Consider the following 20,410-nt stretch of genomic DNA (forward strand, 5'->3'; position numbering starts at 1 on the left):
GTTGTATCAAGACTAAGCAGTATTTGAATCTTCTATTAATCACATTGAACCCATGTCTAAAAGGGTTTACTGGTCCATTAAGAGGCCAGAAATCTGAGATTACAGTTAATTCTAGTCATAATCTTCTAGTAAAACTTAATTAAATGGTACCATGCAGTAATTATTTTACGGTTTAGTGCTTTTAGGTGTTTGAAAGTGTAAGTCATTAAGGTACTTCTATTCCAGGGCCTTCTAAGCTGCAAAAGCAGTTGAGAACCCAAAATCTTGACAGTGAGCAGGATGAAGTTTGTATTACAAAGTTCTGGTACTACAGTACTGTGGTGCTTTTCAATAAATGAATTATTTTACTGGAAAGCCCTTCATTTTTCATGGAAAATATTACTATATAAAATGAATGTACCGTGGGGTTTTTTTGTTTGTTTGGGTTTTTTTTTTTTGTGTATTATTGATCTTCCTTCACGGAACTCATAATAATAACAACAAAAATTTCTGTATTGCAGATTTAATCCAGTGCACAAATGAGATGAATGTGAACATCCCACAACTGGCAGACAGTTTGTTTGAAAGAACGACCAACAGTAGCTGGGTAGTGGTCTTCAAATCTCTTATCACAACCCATCATCTAATGGTGTATGGAAATGAGGTAATACAAAAAATGATGTGTTTGAGAACAGTTGCAGCCTTTTGTTCCTATAAATATCAGCTAAATCCTTACACTAATTCTCTTCGTAAGAAAATCTTTATTTTTACCTCGTTGTCTAGCTCTGCATTAACACAGATCTTGTTTTATATCTGTCTACTTTGTTTCTACTTTAAAGTTTATAATTCTAGAATCAAAAGTAAGTGTCCCGAATGCTGGAGGTACCTTTTTTCGGTGTTCTTATTCTACTGATGAAACAAACAAACAAAACCAACCGAAATTAACTCTCATGGGATTCTAAAAGCTGAAAATGGAAGCATTTTTAGGTTTATGCTGTAGCTAATCCTCTGATCTTTCCTCCTGGATAACTTGATTCTAAATTGCTTTCTACCATCTCCCCCTAACCATTTACAGTGAAGACAAATGTGTGCCTGTGAGTTAGCTTTGAGTGTGAACATCTAAATAACACCAAATACCATTGACCAATTTAATAAACAGTTACCCAGAAAGGAATAAGCTTGTTTCGTTTTACAGTTTGAATTCTATGGGGCCTTATTGTTCAAAACGCCAACATAGCAGCAGCTTGAATTTTCTGCATTAAAAAAAACCAGAACTGTATTTCTAAGGCTTTCTTAGAAAGTGTTTGCAAACATTCCTTTTTACTTCAAACAGTCAGAATAAGGTAAGCTATATGAACTGTGGCGATAGCTTTAGAAAATCACCAAAACTTTTCAGGTTGCATTCAGAGTTTTTATAGGTTGTGTAACCGCTTCCTCTGGCTGATTTTGTTGGATTGCGGTGGGAGGTTAAGTTTTTAAAACATAGACTGGTTTCTCTTACAGGTTATTGCTGGTCTGGGTGAAAATATTCTGTCAAGCCAACTAAGCCACAAGAGGGCAAACTTCTGTTGTTGACTTGAAGCTTTAAACTTTATCACTGGGATAATTGACATTTTCCAAAACACACTATACATTTTGCACTTTGAGTCATGTGAATTTTAAACTGATATTGGTGCAGTTCATAGTAATTAGAGGTATTTCATAGTACTGCTATCTGAAATACTTTGCATTTGAAGAATAGAACTGCCAAATGAATTTTGCTTGGTGAGTGTGGTACAGACGTAGTGAGGGTAAGATTGCTGCTCAAGATGAAACTTTTCACAGCTAGAAAAAGTACTCTGAACAATGAGCATGGAAATGGAATACGTAGAGCGCCATTTATGTTGGAAAGAACCTTTAAGATCATCTAGTCCAACCGTTAACCCAGAACTGCCAAGCCCACCACTAAACCATATCCTTAAGTCCCACATGTCTTTTAAATACCTCCAGGGATGGTGACTCCTCCACTTCCTAGGGCAACCTGCTCTAATGCTTGAAATTAGGAAAGTATCTAGAAGTTTACGGAGAAGCTGTAAATCCCTTTGGGAAAAACCGTAAGGCAATTGGTCCTCCAGCTTTTGCTTAATTCATTTATAGCTATGTACTGATTGCCTTTACTCTTCTCCAGTCTGTTTTCTATGTAAGTTATGTATGCTAGTGAAAATAATGAAGTAGTACATGTTACACTAATCAAAACTATCTTTGTCTTTTGTCAAAGTGAATGATTGGTTTATTTTTGTAGCAGCTCTATACAATCATTTATAAGACAAAATTATTTTTCCTACTAAATTAAGATGTGATGACAGTGTCTTTAGAAAATAAATCTTTAGAAGATAAAAATAGTGTCATTCACAAGTACTAAGTGTGATACTGTGTTAATGCTTTATCTGGATTCTTATGTTTATTTGATATTTGATTTATAAGCAAACTAACATTTATATCACGTTATTTTCATATTTAAGCGAAGTACCGTTACAAGTGTATGATGAGCAAAGATGGCTTTGCTAATTGATAAAATTAAATCAGCTGTTATAAAATTGAAGTCAGTGAAACAACTCTGAGCATGTAAAATGAGAATTGTATTTGGGGGGATTTTTTCAGAAGTTTACAGTTCCATAATCTGGCTTAAAATAAACAGTCTTTCAGTCAATGGCCTTCATGCAATATCTGTGTGACTTTGATTTGTTCACAGATTTATACGTATAAAAGAACTACTTTAATTTGATAGTTCAGCTGAGTTTTTGTAATAGTTTCCATATTTGAAATCAGTCTTAAAGCATGAAGGCTTGATTTCATAAGTTGGATAAAAAATTTCTAGTACTGTTACCTCAGCCTCTTCTCATTTGGCAACGTAGTAAAAGCATTCTTTTTTTTTTTTCTTTCATCTAGCGGTTTATCCAGTATCTGGCGTCCAGAAACACATTGTTTAATTTGAGCAATTTCCTAGACAAAAGTGGATTGCAAGGTAAGGCATCTTTTTTTTTTTCATTAAAAGTTAGTAATGTGCTGGGGGATAGTTAACTCATCTTGGTTACTCTAATGGATGATGTCTTTTAAGAGGTAACTTTTCTGTCAGTTTTACCCCAGACTGCATTTCTTAATTTAAAATGCTGTAGTGGTATGGCAGGTAATGTCTGCTGGAGGAAATTCTTGTGTCTTTTAGAAAAGACTTAGTTAAATGTTTCTGACTTCCTTAGCGAAACAGATCCAACTTTTTTAATTTCTGAACAGATTGCCTCATTCGAAGAGGTATATTTTGATGAGTAACTTAAAATTCAAAAAATGCACCTTACGTACGTCAGATACAACATATCAGTGAGACAAGAACTTTGTCTAAAAAAATAGCAATTAACATTTTGGGAAATTGATTAAAGACCATTCCATCCATCTTTGAGACTAATTTGATGGGCAAAGAAGCTTTTCTCTGGTTCAGATTTTTCAAGTGACATACCCTTCCAAACTGTTATGCTGCAGTCCAGTGCAGTTCTGACCATACATGTAACCATCACTGTTTTTTCTCCTAAAGTGCTTCCTTGCTTTCTCCACTGTGTTTTATTTACTTCTAATCTTTGCCACAAGTGTACTGAAACAGACAAAGTGAAACAGAAACCTTCTCAGTGATAACCAAGGCTGCACTAAATTGTGTCGTTTTATTAAGTCTTAGCTTCCGTGGTCTCAGTGTAGGCTATGAACAGATCTTTTTCTTAGTCTATATTCCTGGATTGACAGTTGTCAAAATATTTCCTATCACTGCTGTCTTAACACAGAAAAATTTCTGTCATATCTTAATGTTTCCTTCAATGCCTCTTGTTCTGTTCAGTTGCAAATGAGAGAATGTGTTGTGGAGCTGATGTGAACATCACTGTGAATGCATCATTTAAATTTTTTGGTAGTAATTTCTATTGTAGTATGAGAACTTGCATAAAAGTTACTTTGTTTTGCTTTTGGAAGCAATTTCCTTAGGAAGTGAAGTGTAAACTTCTACCTAGTGGTATTGTCTGTTTGTTTTACATAGTGAATATGATGACGTACATGGTTTTTATCAGATTATATTTTTGCCTGATTTTACATAGTTAATGGAGCTGTCTTGTGTTAATATCTTTCACTTAAGAACAAGAACACTACTCTAAATTAATTGATTAGGTAATAAAGTCATAAACCTCTGAAACTTGTTTTTTAGGTTATGACATGTCAACGTTTATCAGGCGGTATAGCAGATATCTGAATGAAAAGGCAGTTTCTTATAGACAAGTGGCTTTTGACTTCACAAAAGTAAAAAGAGGGTAAGGTTGATATTCTATTTTGTTTATCTTGAGGTTTTGTCTTTTGTCCTGTAATTCAAGTGAGAAATACTGATGTTGGCTCAGGCTTAGTACAGGCAAAGAAGACTCCTTTTCTCAATTGATATCTCTCACAACACACAAAGGCTCAACTGCCCAATCATGTATATTGCAAAAATATTTTACTTCAATTGTTGTAATTTTTCATTTTAAATATTGACAGTTTAATACAAAGAAATGAAGTGATTTGTATCAAAGTCTATATCAAAAAAAGCAGAAGTTTGAGCAAGTCTTTCACAGTTTGTCACGTGCTTTGCCTTGTATGTAATGTAGAGGACTGTGCAGTTTATTTGTGCTTCTAGCTCTAGAACATTTAAATGACAGGTAAAGTGAAACACCTTGCAGTCTTTCCTAGTGTTTCTCTGTTTTTATCCCAAAATATCTGTATGAAGTTTACCACCTTTATGAAGGTAGTGCAATTTGTACTTTCATTAGAACATTGCAGTAGATGCTATCCTGAGTTTGACTTCAAGAACTGAAATTTTCCCTGGAAAGTGAACTCACTTGAAAGAAATAAGTTGTTTGAGACTAGATAGCTCTTTACATATAAAATAACACAGTGCAGAGCACTGATAGCTGGGTAAATTGCATGTTATAGGAACAATGGAATTAATCTTGAACTCTTCATTGGGAAGGCTGGAGAGGAGATACCAATCACGGTTGAAAGTCTTTCCATCTTTGTTACCTCTTTTTAAAGTTTAGAAACATAATATTAGTTTTACATTTTGTCATCCTATGTCATCCATACACAGGTTAGTTTATATTGAAGCTAAAAACTTAGTTTTTAACCCACAAAAATCCCAACTTAATACTGTTAAATGAATTAACTGTAGTAGTGGGCTGTCTAATAATATCTTGCATTAATGTTGCAAAGGAATTTGCAGTGGGCCTCAGAACACTCTCCAAATCCTTTATGCTTCCTTGCTAACATGTAAGAGTCCATTTTATTTTGAAGTGTGATGGTAGAGTTAAAGGGGGATGCTTGGGCTCTTTGCTCTCTCTGCCTTTTAGAGATGCTTGGAGCACCCACAACACAAAACAGCATTTTCCACACTTAGGATCTGTGTGTGTCCAGGTGGCTGCAGCTGCTCTAGAGAGATGCATAATTGTTTTATCAGGTGTTTTAGGCTTAATGAGTTGAATTGTTTAGCCTACAACTTGTGCCTGGAGGTCATTCTGTGAGCCAATAGGAATAGCTGTGCTGGTGGCAGCAGTCTGCCTTTTCCCCACTCAGTTTTTCTCAGGGCCTTTGCACCCATGTCCTGCCCCATTAAGTTTCTTGCAGTTGCTGTTTGCTGTTTGGATCAAGTATACAGCACAAATAGAAAGCTGGAAGAAGTGTGCTCCTCACTGCTTCCCAGCCTGGAGAACAGCCATGGCCTTTTCTCTGCAGATGCACTGTGAGATTTGCACTTGCAGGAAACATTTGGTTTGCCATGTGCATGCTGATGAACTGCAAGGCTGTCTGATTTGTCTTACAGAAAGCAGTTGTTTCATGTCACTGAGGTGATTTAATCTCTTCCTCAGTTGTTGCTTTTCTTGGATATGTTTGGTATTCACTTGATGAGGTTTTTTTTCAAATACATGTCCAATCTTACTCAATCTGAACAATTAATAAACACTAAATATTTGTAGTCAGTGGTTAAAAGAGAATTCTGTGTAGTCTCTAGAATCTTTCTGAAAAAGCTTGTAAAACATACTACCACATTTGTTTATTCTTTCTTACTGCTTTAAGTTGAAAAGAAAAACATCCAAACTGACACAAAGGAATAACCAGGTGATTGGAAAAAAAGTAGATAGAAATTTGCTGCAGAAATAACCTTCAGAGCATTTTTTTACCTAATGAATTTTATCTCTCCTATATTTCTGACCACTGTCAAGTTTCATTTCCTCTAATTGAAAATTCATCTTCTATTCATATTTTGACCAAATAAAAATTGTTGGCTTTCTGCCACTTGTATTGGCTAGACAGCATTCCTAAACACCAAAAGACCTGCTTTGAATGACAAAGACTTAAATGTTTTCTCTGATGACCTGATGTATTTTCTGTGTTGTTTCTTACTAACAAGAATTCAAAATTAACATGAAGAATTTTCTTTTGTTTTTTTCACAACAGGGCTGATGGAGTGATGAGAACAATGAGCACAGAAAAACTCCTAAAAACTGTACCAATTATACAAAATCAAATGGATGCACTTCTTGACTTTAATGTAAGTTTAGCAGCATGTACATTTCTAACATACACTCAACTTAGAAAACTACCCAAGCTTGTAAAATAGATCAAGGTTAAAGGTCTTGAACTTGGTTCCATGTTACCTGCACAGCTTAAAAAGCACAAATAGTTTTGTTCATTGAGATTCCCCCAAGAAATCAGGAAAAAGAAATACGATGCTCACTGGAGAGAATGCTCTGTGCTAAATTACTGTGTTTATTGTGTACCTTTTGTAAGAATTGCATGTTCATTTAAAAGCTGATTATTTCTACCTTCTGTCTTCTAGTTATATTAGTTAACATTAACACTGGTTAACAAAAATGTCTTCCAAAATGATTTAATTTTGTGCTGAGACAACTTGTGTTGGTGTGTTGTGGTGCTACTTTCCACTACTAGCCAGCAGGATGATTGAACTGGAGTTCAGCTAAAAGTTTTCCTTTAAGAGATCAGTTCAGTTACATTAACTTTTTTTCTGATCTTCCTAGGTTAATAGCAATGAACTTACAAATGGTGTAATTAATGCTGCCTTCATGCTCCTCTTCAAAGATGCCATTAGACTGTTTGCGGCATATAACGAAGGGATTATTAACCTCTTGGGTAAATATAACTAAATATTAATTTCTACAATGTTCAGCTTTGGGGAGGGAGCTCCGTGAATGTTTGAAAATAGCTGCTTTCTTGAGAAATTGAAATAGTTTTGTTGTAAAACATCAAGATTTTACTTTTTAATTTCCAATGTTTATCTGTCCAGTTGCATTTTTCATTGCTTTGTATACAGGGATTGGTAAAAACTGAAAGCAAAGCCCATTCAAGATTTTATTTGCTTAATTTTTGTCTTTCACTGCTTTGACATGGGTTTTTTTGTGTGTGTTTTTCTCAGATTTTTTTTTTTGTCTCATTGAACTGCATGGCAAACCTGAATCACTGTATTAATGGGGGGTTTTTTGCAGAACGAGATCAGGTTGTGTTTCGTTTTGAGTGGAATAAGTTATGGTCAGTTAGAAATTTGCTGTCACATCATCTGTGATTGCTTGGCTATTGAAACTTCCATGTTGCTAAGTTTTAATGATTGGTTCTCTTATGTTCCTAGAGCATATCTTATATTTTAAGGGGAATTACAAATTCAGAGTTCCGTCCCTTTCACTTGCACATACTGGAGATGAAGGGGAGCCTAAATTTAGAAAATAATTAAGTTGAAAGCAATCTGTTGCCTTGCTTGATTTGGTTGTAGTCTGTGATTGGATCAAGCTACCTGATTGCTGTCATTACCCAGTGCTTGCAAAATGAAAAGCAAAATCCAGAGTAAGTTAGTCAGCCTTTCAGTCTGAAACCCCTGTCAGCTTATTTTCTTCTAGAAGCAGTTACTTTCACTCATGTTTTGAGTGAAGCTTAATATAGAAACAGGTCTTGAAAGGGCTTTTCAAAAGTGGGGTGGGACCCTCTTGCTCTCAGCACTGGTGTTTTGTAATCAGTTGTACCTCACTGCACCAGACCATAACAAGAGGCATCAGTGTGTCAGAGAAGATTGAAATCTGATATCTGGCTACTGGAATAGAGTAGATATTTGACTGCCAGATTGTAAAACTGCCTTTTTCTTTTCTTCTTCTTCTTCCCAAGAAGATGAATTTACTTTTCTTTGGGTGACCTTTCTTAAACTTGATTGTCCTCTTCAGGGTGGTTATGCTTTTGTGAGATCTAGTACCTGCAAGGTAAGGTGTAATTGCATGCGTGGAATCATTAGCTTACACATGACAGAGCTTTTGTCATTTGGTGCAAGTTAAGCATAGTGACTTCTGCAGTTGTCATAATAACAGATCTGCAGGCCTTTGCAGAATCTTGACAGCAAGTATTCTTACTGTTTCTAGAAAAATACTTTGATATGAAAAAGAACCAGTGCAAAGAAGGCCTTGATATATATAAGAAGTTCCTCACTAGAATGACGCGGATCTCAGAGTTCCTTAAAGTTGCAGAGGTAAGCTTCAGTCAGTCAACTTTGCCCTTTATTTGAAACAGCTTATGAAGGGCTTATTTTGTTATAAAGCAGACGCTTCTTCCTTCCTGCCTAATTGCCCTTACATCAAGGGTCATCTTGTCAATCCCTATGCTGGTGATTAGTTCATTTGAGGACTGTATTGAAAAACCTGACTGTGGAGTACTTATTGGTTTATCTGTTGCTTAAGGAGGGTGTATTAATGTGCCTTTTAAAATTTGCATGGTTGATAATATTTGTGAACTTTCTTTGAAGAATAGCTTTGCTTTAAGCAAACAAAGTAACTTCATGGTGATCTGCTCTCTATGATTCTGGCTATATTCTAGTTTGAAACTCACAATTCTACCATAAATTTTAGACGAAATAACAGTGTTACAAATAAGAAACTGTAGATGAATTGTAGACAAGTAGATGAACATGTGATTTCTTTCTTAGATTTCTTGGTTGCAGGTGTGTTCACGAAGGAAGAAGCAAGTTACTTTGCAAAATGTTTAGTTTGTGGTGGTTTTTTCAAAAAAATGTGTTTAGTCTGTTGCCTTCTTATTACTGAACATTGCTGAATTGATATTCTGGTATTATGGAATTCCTCAATTGAGATGTGCCCCTGTTCTTTATTTCATTTGTATTCATATCTCTCTTAACAAAAATATAAGCCTTAAAGCTGGACTTACTGTGTGTCCTGACAGAGTATCTCTATCAGAAATACTGTTCAGCTGATAACATTATCAACTGAAGTTGAGAGTATTAATTTTTCTGTTGTAACAGTGTATGTCCTGCTGCAAAACATCCTAAATTTGATCTGCACATGAGAAAAGAGTTTCTTTCCAAAACTTCAAAGGTGCTTTGTTATAGCAAATATACCCTTTGTATCAGTAGGTCTGAGAATTTAACACATAAATTGTGAGATAGGCAAAATTCTCCAGCCTTAAAGTTCTGAAACACAAGATTCTTACTTTCTTGTTTCTAAGGTTCTATCTGTTAAAATATCTTTGTAACATACCTGCTTCAAATATGTATACATTTAACAAGAATTTATTATAACCAACCATTACAGAGTTCAGACTGTGGAAATTTAAAATATATATTGAACAGGTTTGTGGTTTTTGCATTACTTCATCTAAATGTTGTTTACTTTCTGAGCATCTCAGCCTTCAACAAAAGCAACCAGGTTCTAAAGGTCGTTTGTTTTATTACAGCAAGTTGGAATTGACAGAGGAGACATACCAGATCTCTCACAGGTAGATAAACTTATTATGTGTTTGCCCGTGCATGTCTGGTTTTGGGGTTGCATAATCAGAAAAATTTGGCATTATGGCATTCACTTAGGCTTTCTTGTATACACTGTCACCAAGTTATTTCTAAATTTGTGATTAAATCCAAGCTCTGTCAGAGCCTGGCTTTCATATTCAGTGATCCTGTTGTAAAATATTATATATCATTTCTGTCATTCTCTAATTGGATTTTAAGGCAACCTTATTTCTATCATGCTTCAAGATGCAAATTATATCTGTGAGTTCACATAATGAAAATTTTATATGATATTATGAAGCTGTGGTTTTAGCAGCCTTGCTTTTAACTATATGCCTATCGAAATTAAAGTGAAGGCCTGCAGAGCTTGAACATAAAAATGACTTTCCGTGTAATATCCTTCTCAGTGTCTCTTGAAATACTGTCTGCTTCTGATTGTTTGCTTGCTGTTTCCTAGTTGTTAATTTTAACATCTCTTGACATATTTCAGTCCTTACTGATGAATCATTATGATGGAGTGATGTAGTGAGGAAGTACATCACCTGATACCTTAAGTAATTAAATAGGTACAGAGTGCCAAGATGGGGTACAAGTATTCTGAGCTGTTGTACCTGGTGCCGCACTGTTCCATTCTCTGGAAGTATTTTAATTACTGATTTCTTCAAATCTGTTCCCTAATGTCTGTCTTTGCAGGCACCGAGTAGCCTTCTTGATGCTTTGGAACAACATTTAGCTTCTCTAGAGGGGAAGAAAATCAAAGATTCCACAGCTGCAAGCAGGTGCTTATGTCCTTGTCCTTCTGAACAATTGTCAAATGGAATGTTAAATCAGTTATTTTCGATTTCATTATAAACTAAGGTTTGAGTAGACTTTGTTAAAGACAAAAAATATGAGCAATTATGGAATGGCAATTTGTCATAGTTTTTGCTGAATACTTAAAACAGCTTCTTCCAGGTCAACAGAACTAGAATCTAAGGAACTGCAACTTACTCTAGCATCCCTACTTATACTTTTGACATTTAATCCTGAACTTCTGAAGAGAAAAGAAATTTCTTTCATGTACTGCCTGCAAATATTCATTTTGTTAATAATTAGACTTCTGTAAGGTATGCAACATGAATTAATAAATGTCCTTAGACTTATATCTCAGCTTTAATCCCTTTTTTGTCAAAACCAAGGAAATGCTTCTAGAAGTCCTTAAATTAAGAGTGGATTTTAAAGTAATTGGGGGTTAAAGCCATAATGTATATGGTAAAAGACATTAAATGAATTTGAGTACTTTCTAAAACACAACATGCAATCTGGAGAAGTCCTCTACACAACAAACTTCATTGTTTAAATGAGAACTCAGTTGGTTAGAACATGGTGCTAATAATGCCAAGGTTGCAGGTTTGATCTGGGCCATTCATTCAAGAGTTGGACCTGATGATCCTTGCAGGTCCCTTCCAACTCAGAATATTCTGTGACATCAAAATTAAGTAGCATTTCTTTATTATATGTTCGACAAATAAGGCAGTAATATTTTATAAGTTCTTTATGGTAGTGACAATATTAGGGCAGTATTTTGTTACCTTCTTTTTAGAATATTTGCTTTCTTTGGTAAGATTACTCTTCTAAAAGTTAAGGGTTTCTTTTAAATCTTTTTGCATACTCTTAAAAATGATGATAAATTGCAAACTTCCTTTGGGATATACTAGTAGCATTGATAGTTTGTTAGCTAAACCTGTTAAATTAACAACAATTTGAATTGGAGCCCAGATTATTGGAGATTCCTGTATGTCTACAAATAATGCCATGTTAGGCAAACAGGAAAAGAGCAAATCAAACATGAATTTTGTGATACAGTTTGGAGAGGAAACATTTAAGGGGGAAAATCTAAAAGCCAGTGTGCAAGAGTAGATAGCGTGCTTTCTGGGCATTTTGCATTTTTAGTGGTGTATCTTATTTAAACTTACCACTTTGTCTTGTACAGTGTAAGATATAACCAGTGTTATAAAGAGTTCTGAAGGAGACTGGGTGGATACAAGCAAAGTGTTCTTTAGAAGCTCCAATCACATGTCATCTGTTAACAGCTAGCTTTTCTCCTGTCCAATTACTTTAGAGCTACCACCCTTTCCAATGCAGTCTCTTCCCTTGCAAGTACTGGCCTGTCCCTCACAAAAGTTGATGAAAGGGAAAAACAAGCTGCGTTAGAGGAGGAACAGGCTCGCTTAAAAGCTTTAAAGGTAGGCATACAGAATTTTTAATTGCAAATGCTTTTCCTGCATTCTTGTTGATAGCTTACTGGGATTCTTACAGGAGCAAAGGGAAAACCAGAGTGATTAATACTGAACATGTACTTCTGGCAAAGTGCTGGAAGTAGAACCGTGAGTACCTAGATGATACAACTTGTGGAGAGTTTGTTAAAATAGTTTCTGAAGGATTTGTGGAAGCACTGATTCTTGTAATTATAAGTGGTTGATACTAGTCTGTAGAATAAATAAGAACAATTCTTTAGTTCTGCTTTATTTACCTCCAGTGTCATATACACAAATATTGTTTCTGGATTTCTTATGCCAGCTCACTTTCCCAACAGGAGCAACGTCTAAAGGAACTTGCAAAGAAACCTCATACCTCTTTAACAACTGCAGCTTCTCCTGTGTCGACTGCAGCAGGAAGCATAATGACTACACCAGCCATTGATATTTTTTCTACCCCTAGCTCCTCAAACAGGTATGCTGAATACTTCACTGTGAGATGCACTGCAAGCGAGGGGCTCCTCTAAGTATCTGATGCAGTGTATATTGCAGAGGATTGGTTGGGTGTAGAGTACATTAGTGATGTTATAGGAAATGATGTTTTGGGTACAGCTGATGGGAAAATAATCTATTGCCATAAATAACATAGGAAGTGTGTTTTCGTCATCTGTTTGGAGAATGGTTTCTGGTATGAACCAATGCTGACAACACTTGTAGCTGTTCTTAGTCAGTAAGCCAGACAGCTGGAACTGTAAAACACACATTTGTCCTTATGAAGAACATGCTTTGTCCTCAGAGAACCTGGCAAGTAAATTTGAGAAGTCAAATAAAAATTCCATTTGAGAAGTCATAAAGAAAGTACATTTCTAGATCTTGAAAAGTAGAGTGGCAACAAATATTCTTGGTAGATTTTCAGAGAAAGGGGAGCGTGAAACAGGGTTTGAAATAAGAGAGGTAGGTTTTGCAGTCTTGCATTGCATCTGGAACATCTCTGCCTGCAAGGACCTGCAAAGACAGTGCAGGAGTACTCACTGCATGCTAATCCTGATCTTTGACTAGCAGGAGCTGTTGATGTGAGCAAGTGTGTGATCTTCATTCTGTAAATTACCTATCAAATTAAGCAGCAGCAGAAGGTACACTGCTTTTATCAGTATAGAAGGAATTGGTTCTCGGAAGGCACATTTTTGCCATGAGTGTGATCCTGTCAGCACTTTGACAGCTTTCTTTTTCCATTAGAAAGCTGTTGTAGGAAATTACTTGACATGAAGTACTTGGAAAATAGCTGAATCACGTATAAGGAGCTAGAGAATCTATCAGTGTTAGTAACTGTAAGACTTTCTTGTAAGAAAGATTTTCTTTTAAATTGCTTTTTAGAGGCCAGAAAATTTGTAATAAGTATATGAACTCGAATATCTGATCTTGCTTCTTAAGAGGTCTGAAAAAGAGAAACATCTGATGAAGCTTCTTCAGACAGACAGAAATGCTGTGTAGTAAAGACAAGAGCATTTTCTTCTGAAGAAACCAAATGTTAGTGATTCTTCATGTTTAAATTCAGTTGCTGGCAATATGACTGCTATGAGCAAAGAACAGATTTTACAGCAGGAGCTGTCATGAAGGGGATATGCTGGGTCAGAAGTTCAGTTGCTTGCTATTAAATGCAATGTGTCTGCTTAATCCCTGTCATTACCTTGAACAAGGTTTACCTTGAAAATTACCTTGGTTCAGCTGCTCACATTACAGGGCAGTGCTAGACCATGCTGCTTTTTAATAGGAGCTGTGGTGGCAAAATATGACTGCAATCACTGCTGGAATGGAACACTAAAAACTGTGAATTATTCAAGTGATGGGGTCAGCAAGAAAATATACAGAGATCTAGGACATCACTACTAGCCCTTAAGCTCTTGTGCCAGTCTCATTTTGAGAGATGCTTGGATGTCATAGTGATACAGCTTGTGTCCATAAGAGTAGCCATATGTGCAAATTTTGATTCATTTTGTGTACTGAAAAGTTCTGGGAGAACACAAGATTTATTTAAAGTATGAAATGAACTCTCTGCAAGTGGATGAATTTTACTGTTACTGTTAGATTTTTTTAAATTCTTGCAGCAGTTGTATATAAGCCTTCACTCTACATTTCCATGTGATGTTCTGAGGTTTCAGTTTGGTTTTGAATGATCTAAAATGTGCATTTAAATGGGTTTTCATTCACATGCCTGAGGTTCGATCAAGTGTTTCAAGGCTTGCTTTATTTTGCTTTCCCTGAAGTTCTTTAATAGTTCACAAATGCAAGGCAGTTTCTTAGCAATGGTTGATAGTGGAGAGATGTGAGTTGTGGATTTAGATGTAATATTTTGGTGGCACAGCCTATTATAGTTCATTTTGTCAGTCTGTTTTTGTCATATTGTAGGGCTTTCATGAGGTGATTTTAAAAGTTGCTGAAGACTGCTGAACATAACTTCCTCTAGCCCTGGAGTTGGACTGTGTGAAAGATGAGAAGAGTGCCAGTCTTTCTGTCTTAGACAGCTTTGACAAAAATCACTTGGCATAACATACAACTCATCTTGCTAAATTAACACTTTTTTACAGAACTGAAAATATGGAGTTCACCAGCTCTTATAATTTTGGCTTAGTTCTGCCCATTCTGTAATAACCATTTTGTAACAAAGCTTTCATTACTGTTGACAGTCACTACCATTTGCCTATATTGAAAACTGTGATGTAGTTCAAACAGTTGTATTAATTTATCTTTGTAGCACTTCAAAGCTGCCAAATGATCTACTTGATTTGCAGCCAACTTTTCATCCGTCTGTACATCCCATATCTGCTGCTCCACAAGTAGGAAGTACCTGGGGAGGTAAGAATTCTGAGCTGGATTAAGGTTCTAAGTGCTATGGCTGTGTTCCTGTAAATGTTTCCCCTAGTGTGGGGGCTATTTCTTTCTTAAAGAGAGACATCTTACAAACACAAGCTTTAACTGGGTGAAGGAAGCAGAAAAATAAAATCTGAGTATGGATTAAAATAATGCAGCAGCCTGTGGTGATTCTAAATAATTTTGATATGAGAGTTCTTATTAGCAAAGTTACTTTTATTGTTGACCAGCTCTGTCAGCCTCATAACTGCAGTCTTCAAGAGTCACATGGCAAGCTGGAGAAACTTGGCTGTGAGAAGCCGGTTTTGTGAAGGTGTCTGCCAGATAGCCTGTGCTGCATCAGAATTTTTTTAATAAATATTCTAAATTTTGTCTAATGTTTAATCAAATTTGCTGGTGATGATAAAGCAGAACTTGGATGAGGCCTGATAGGAGACAGTTGCGATAACTGTACATAGAAAGAAAAGCCAGAGTTAGTTACTGAAATAATAATATGACTTCTCTTTACAAATTCTCTGCTGTATTTCATTTAACTGTAATGGCGAATTAGCAAAAAGCTGTGATTGGATCTCTTAAATTCAGAGACAAAAATTATGTTCTTCCCTCTGAAGTTTACTTCAGAACATCCAAATTATCATTCTGCTGAGTTGCTAGGATGGACTGAATGTGATGCGAGATGATCCCATTGATACAGGCAAGCCATCAAACCAGTGAGCCAAACAAGAGCATTCTAGAAAGTCATGGAAGTTACTTCAAGATAAGATTGAATGCTAGAGGATTTAGATATTCACTCAAAGTTCTTGGCTACTTTGCAGTGTTCCAGAGTAATTCAGATACAGTAACATATTGCCTGCTTGCATTGTTGGTTATACTGGTGGACAATTAAAAATCTTTAACAGATGGTTGTGTTTTTGTTGTGGGTTTTTGTTTTGTTTTTTTTTACTTTTTTACATAAATGACACTTAAGAAATAGTAAACTCCTGAACTATGTGACTATTTTCAGATTTTTTTTTTTATTAGATGCTTGCAAAAATGCTTTCTTTTATGATGCAAAACATTAGGAGTTGCTGCTTCAGGAAGTTTTGTAGGCACCAGAACAACCTTGTTCTAAATTTTTACTTCCCTGTTTCTTTTTATAAACTGTGGCTCTTCTTAACATCTTTCCAGTTATCTAATATATCTTCATAATAAGTGGTGTATGTATTCTGCTTTCCTATTTACTTTTTGCTGTGTACTTTGCGTTTTTGTGTACCCTCTCACATTTGTTTGTATGGAAATAACACAATTTTGAGTGACAGAGGCAATGCTAATGTATGTGGTAGCTTCTAAAATAAATAAAAGTAGCTTACTTGTCCTTTAGTTTTGCTGAGCAGAGCATCTTCTGAGAAAGATGCAGTGAAGAGTGTATGGAGTTAGGCATAAAAATTTCAGCTCTTAATAGGCTTATGGTTTAGAAATGGAGAAAAATGTTTTGGCTCATCTTGATTGCTTTCTGCAAAATATCTTCTGTTTCAGCTGGTCCTATTTGTTTCAAGGGTGACAGGTAAAAGGGGAAATTATCTTCCTCTTGAAGGTCACATCACATTTCTTTATTAACCTGAAAATTTAGCCTGAAAGTCTGTGTTTGTTCAATGTTTTGTTACTCCTGGTATGAGTCTTCACTAATAGTCATTGATATATTTGCTTACTATTGACACATTTCTAAATATTTTTAAGACTTAATTAACTGTGAAGGTTTTGGATTGTCTGCTAAAATTTTAGGCTAAAATTCTGGGATCACCATTTTTTGTGTTACCTTTCTTAAAAAATACCCCAACTCTTCAGCTTTACAGACATGAACACTCACTTCACACAGGTGAGGTAGATAAGAAGTGCTTTCCACATTTTACAGATGGGGAAATCTGAGCAATTAACTGACTTGTCTGAAGTCATACGGCAAGTCAGTGGCAGAGCCAAGAATGGAACCTGAACTATTTCCAGTCCTGTGCTCTAACCACTGCACAGCAACCCTCCCTTAGGTAATTTTCTGACATGATGATGTTTGTATTTGGTGTATATGGTGACTTTGAGAAGAGTATCAAATCAACTACAATCAGCTAAAATCAGTTACTGTAAAAAATTTTGTGCAGCAGCTCTTAGGTATGTAATAAACCAGTAAATTGTTACAGAAGCATTATATTTGGGTTGCTGCCTTTATAGTCTTGTGCTTCTCAAAATGTTAAAACTAACGAGGTTAAACTCCTGGGGAATGGGTTCTGTGGTTGTATGTTCTAGTTTACCTTTTTCAAACTGTAAGAGATTCTGCTGAAAAACCTTTGTCGCTATCCTTTCAGGTAAAATCTAGTGGGATAACTGAAAGGTAGAAGTTTGCAAAATTCAGATTACTTTTTTAAATGCACCTGAATCATTAATACCTAATGATAGCATGTAGGTGCAGAGTGATTCCATCGACTCAAACAGATGCCGTGTGTATTCAAGGATGAAATTGGGCCTTAGAAACATTGGGGTGTTGCTGTCAAGACTGACAGCAAATTTTAAAACCTGAATATGCAAGAATATAAATTACCCAAACCCAATTAATTTTTGGTTACTTTTGTCACTAGCATTGGCAAGTTCTGAGACTCAGACAAGACTGAACACACTGGCTAGAATTAGAATGAGGCAGACAAGCGAAGAGTCTGAGAGCTGATTACATTCCTGAGGAAATCTTGATTGTCTAAAGATGCATTATATTGTCTTACTAGTCAAAACACAGGAAACTCCATATACAACCTTGGGATTTGGGAACAGAAAGTAATATGCAGGAGTTTTCCTGATGAGTGCATGTGTAAAATAATTTCAGTAGGCAGTAGATTTTTGACAAATATGATTTAAAAACTTTTTGTCTTTCTTAGCTTCCTCTATATTGTTTTATCTGGGCTGTTTAATGGGATTGCTTGGAGACTGTTCCAGCTGTGTGTGGTATATTTGCCAGCTATGAATTTGTACCGAAACTTGAAGCAAAACAAATGTATCAGTGTGGAAGTGACTGTTTTGACTGTTTGAATTTTTTTCCAATTACAAGGAGAACCAATAAAATCAGAAGAATGTGAAGCAGCAACAGAAAAAGCAAGGAGGAGCTGACCAAAGGATTATTGTCAGATCTGTTTATTCTACAGCTTTTAGAGTAGCATTCAAAGCAGACAACAGTTTTAAGGAGTACCTGAAAGCCGGGGCTTAGTTTCAGGTGACTGGCTGATTGGCATGCCCACTATATAAAACATACATAAGACAACACAAGGTTTTGTATTGTTGTTATATATTACAAATTCTAAATTAGCTTGTTCTTCTTATCCTTTATTTAGTGTTGGACACTGTCATTTTGCTGCCTGAATGATTTAGGAAAAGGTGTTCTAATGTACTTCACCCGTTCTTGCAACGTAGCCAAGCAATCTGAGAGAGAAGTCGGGTCTTACCTAATAGAGGCCTTAAGCTTGCAGAAAATCAAAGCATTCACTGAACCTGCTAAGAACAATGCAGTTATAGTTTTTAAATTTTGTTTCCTTTAGAATTTGCGTACTACTGAACATGTTATCAGGGTCTGTGGGATTTATAGCTAAGAATCGGGTCAGATTCAGGGAGAGAAAATAACGTACACTTTGAAACTGCAGCACACAGCATGGCAGTATTTACAAGAGTTGTGGATAAATTGACAATCTAACCAGGTTTTAAAAAAGAAAGAAGAAATGGCCAGGAACTGAAGTACTTAAGAAATCTCTCTTCTAATTATTATTCAGACATTTCTCTGTAGTGACTTTGCATAGAAGAGTAAGTTGCAGATCTAGGCACTGTGATAAAACAAACAGGGCTTTGATGTGACCCTTGCTGATCTCACCTAGCGTGTTCTTGAGTTTTCCATCAAGGATTCATAGACTTTGAAACCAGGCAGCTAAACCACAGCTCCTTCTGTCAACAGTTATTGTGGCTGCCTTTCCTATCCTGTTCATCTGTTGGATCCTGAAGTAAAGGAGTATTTTAGCTTGGCAATTGTCAGGAAGCCTTGAAACTCTCCTGTATGCCTTGGGAAGTTGTTCGTATAGATCCATGTTTCCTTCATTGCAGTGAGGTCTGACAGTTTTTTAGTAAGGAACATTTTCCTCATCGCAGCTGTCTGGCTGTTGTCCCTCAAAGTAGAACAGGATTTTTCTTGCTTGCAGGTAATGGCATATCCACAACAAGTTTGTAGCTCCAGATGCCCCAGGTACTGAAGGAATTGCTTATGTCCTGTGTGCTACCTTGGTATATAGCTCATGAAAACTTCATGATGCTCAGTAACAGAAAAATCCATAACCACAATTTGAAGAAGGAAAAGTACAGCTCAGTTGTTTTTGTTGGGATTTTTAAAACTGTCCTGAGGGTGGTATTGCATCGAATCCTCGCTTAGCACCTGGGGTTCTGTTGTGCTGACAGGCAGTCTCTGCTCCAGAGACTTTGTTGCTGCAAGTGTCATACTTATTTTCAGTATAAAACGCACTCAGGAATAAGCAGTTTATAAGACCAAGGTGTTATTAATTAAAAAAAAAGGAAATCTGTGGCTAATATCTGTAGTATTTTTCTTGAGTAGAGAATAGGTAATTCTGGATAATTTGAAAATACTACAATTAGCTAGATCATCCTGAGTTTAGAGGTGTCAGGAGAAAACTATACCTCCTGGACTCTTCTTAACTCTGCTCTTTTGTACGTAGGAAGCAGCATGTAACTAAATCCATCTCCCTTTTCTTCTTTCTCTTGCTCTCTGGAATTGAACAGATCCTTTTTCTGCTACTGTTGATAGTGTTGATGATGCCATTCCAAACCTAAATCCTTTCCTTACAAAAACTAACGATGCTGCTCATCTGTCTGTGTCTTCTGATGTATCTACTTTCACCAGTAGGACACCCACACATGAAATGTTTGTTGGTAACGTACAATTTTAAACTAATTTCCTAAAAAATTTAACATAATTTTAATATGTTTTTGGGGCCTTTCAGAAGCTAAAAGCTGGTCGCTGGTCATTTGGGGCTGGTTTTGTGCTATGTTAGAATTTGATTTAGTAGCTATGCCATGAAAATGCTTGGCTTCCTAGATGGGATTCTACCCCAATGTAAAGAAACTCAGTTATAGTTAAAGCAGTTGCTTGAGTGCAGTTTTACACAGTCTCTTATAGTTGGGGAATTTTAATTTAAAATACTACATATGTCTGCAAATGAAAAGAAAATGCTGCTGCTTTCTTCCTCAGGTTGCAATGTTCCTTTTTTTAAAAAAGGGTTTTTTTCGTAGTGGATGTTTTTCCCGAGTCATTAACAAAGTTGATAGAGCCCTGCACATTTTGGTGCGTGATCTACTCAGACTGTTTACCTACGAGGCAATAAACTAATAACTCACCTATTAAAAACTGTTGACATCTTAATTTGGAGATGGCTCAGCATGGCTGTCTCATTAGAAATCCTTCTAACGTTTCTGTTGGTGCAGCTGTATA

General features: G+C 36.0%; 1 protein-coding gene across 9 annotated transcripts in view; it reads left to right on the forward strand.

Moving 5' to 3' along the window:
• Window positions 1-500: 500 nt before the first annotated feature.
• The window catches only part of PICALM (phosphatidylinositol binding clathrin assembly protein), a 40,921-nt gene continuing 21,011 nt past the window's right edge, over window positions 501-20,410 (forward strand). For 5 of the 9 annotated variants that reach the window (XR_003915909.1, XM_029960861.1, XM_029960863.1 and 2 more), the window contains exons 1-12: window positions 501-643; window positions 2,908-2,983; window positions 4,199-4,301; window positions 6,475-6,568; window positions 7,056-7,167; window positions 8,436-8,542; window positions 9,757-9,798; window positions 10,502-10,587; window positions 11,910-12,033; window positions 12,384-12,520; window positions 14,798-14,898; window positions 19,702-19,851. Coding sequence is in view for 8 of the 9 variants with exons in the window: in XM_029960861.1 (XP_029816721.1) it covers window positions 524-643; window positions 2,908-2,983; window positions 4,199-4,301; window positions 6,475-6,568; window positions 7,056-7,167; window positions 8,436-8,542; window positions 9,757-9,798; window positions 10,502-10,587; window positions 11,910-12,033; window positions 12,384-12,520; window positions 14,798-14,898; window positions 19,702-19,851 (1,252 nt within the window). In the remaining variant the exon portion in view is untranslated. The remainder of the gene's footprint in view (window positions 644-2,907; window positions 2,984-4,198; window positions 4,302-6,474; window positions 6,569-7,055; window positions 7,168-8,435; window positions 8,543-9,756; window positions 9,799-10,501; window positions 10,588-11,909; window positions 12,034-12,383; window positions 12,521-14,797; window positions 14,899-19,701; window positions 19,852-20,410) is intronic. The other 4 variants (XM_029960865.1, XM_029960866.1, XM_029960867.1 and 1 more) reach the window with 1 other exon arrangement.

The sequence above is a fragment of the Manacus vitellinus genome, unplaced genomic scaffold (assembly GCF_001715985.3).
Source record: "Manacus vitellinus isolate BGI_N305 unplaced genomic scaffold, ASM171598v3 scaffold_2_pilon, whole genome shotgun sequence".
Classification (NCBI taxonomy): domain Eukaryota; kingdom Metazoa; phylum Chordata; class Aves; order Passeriformes; family Pipridae; genus Manacus; species Manacus vitellinus.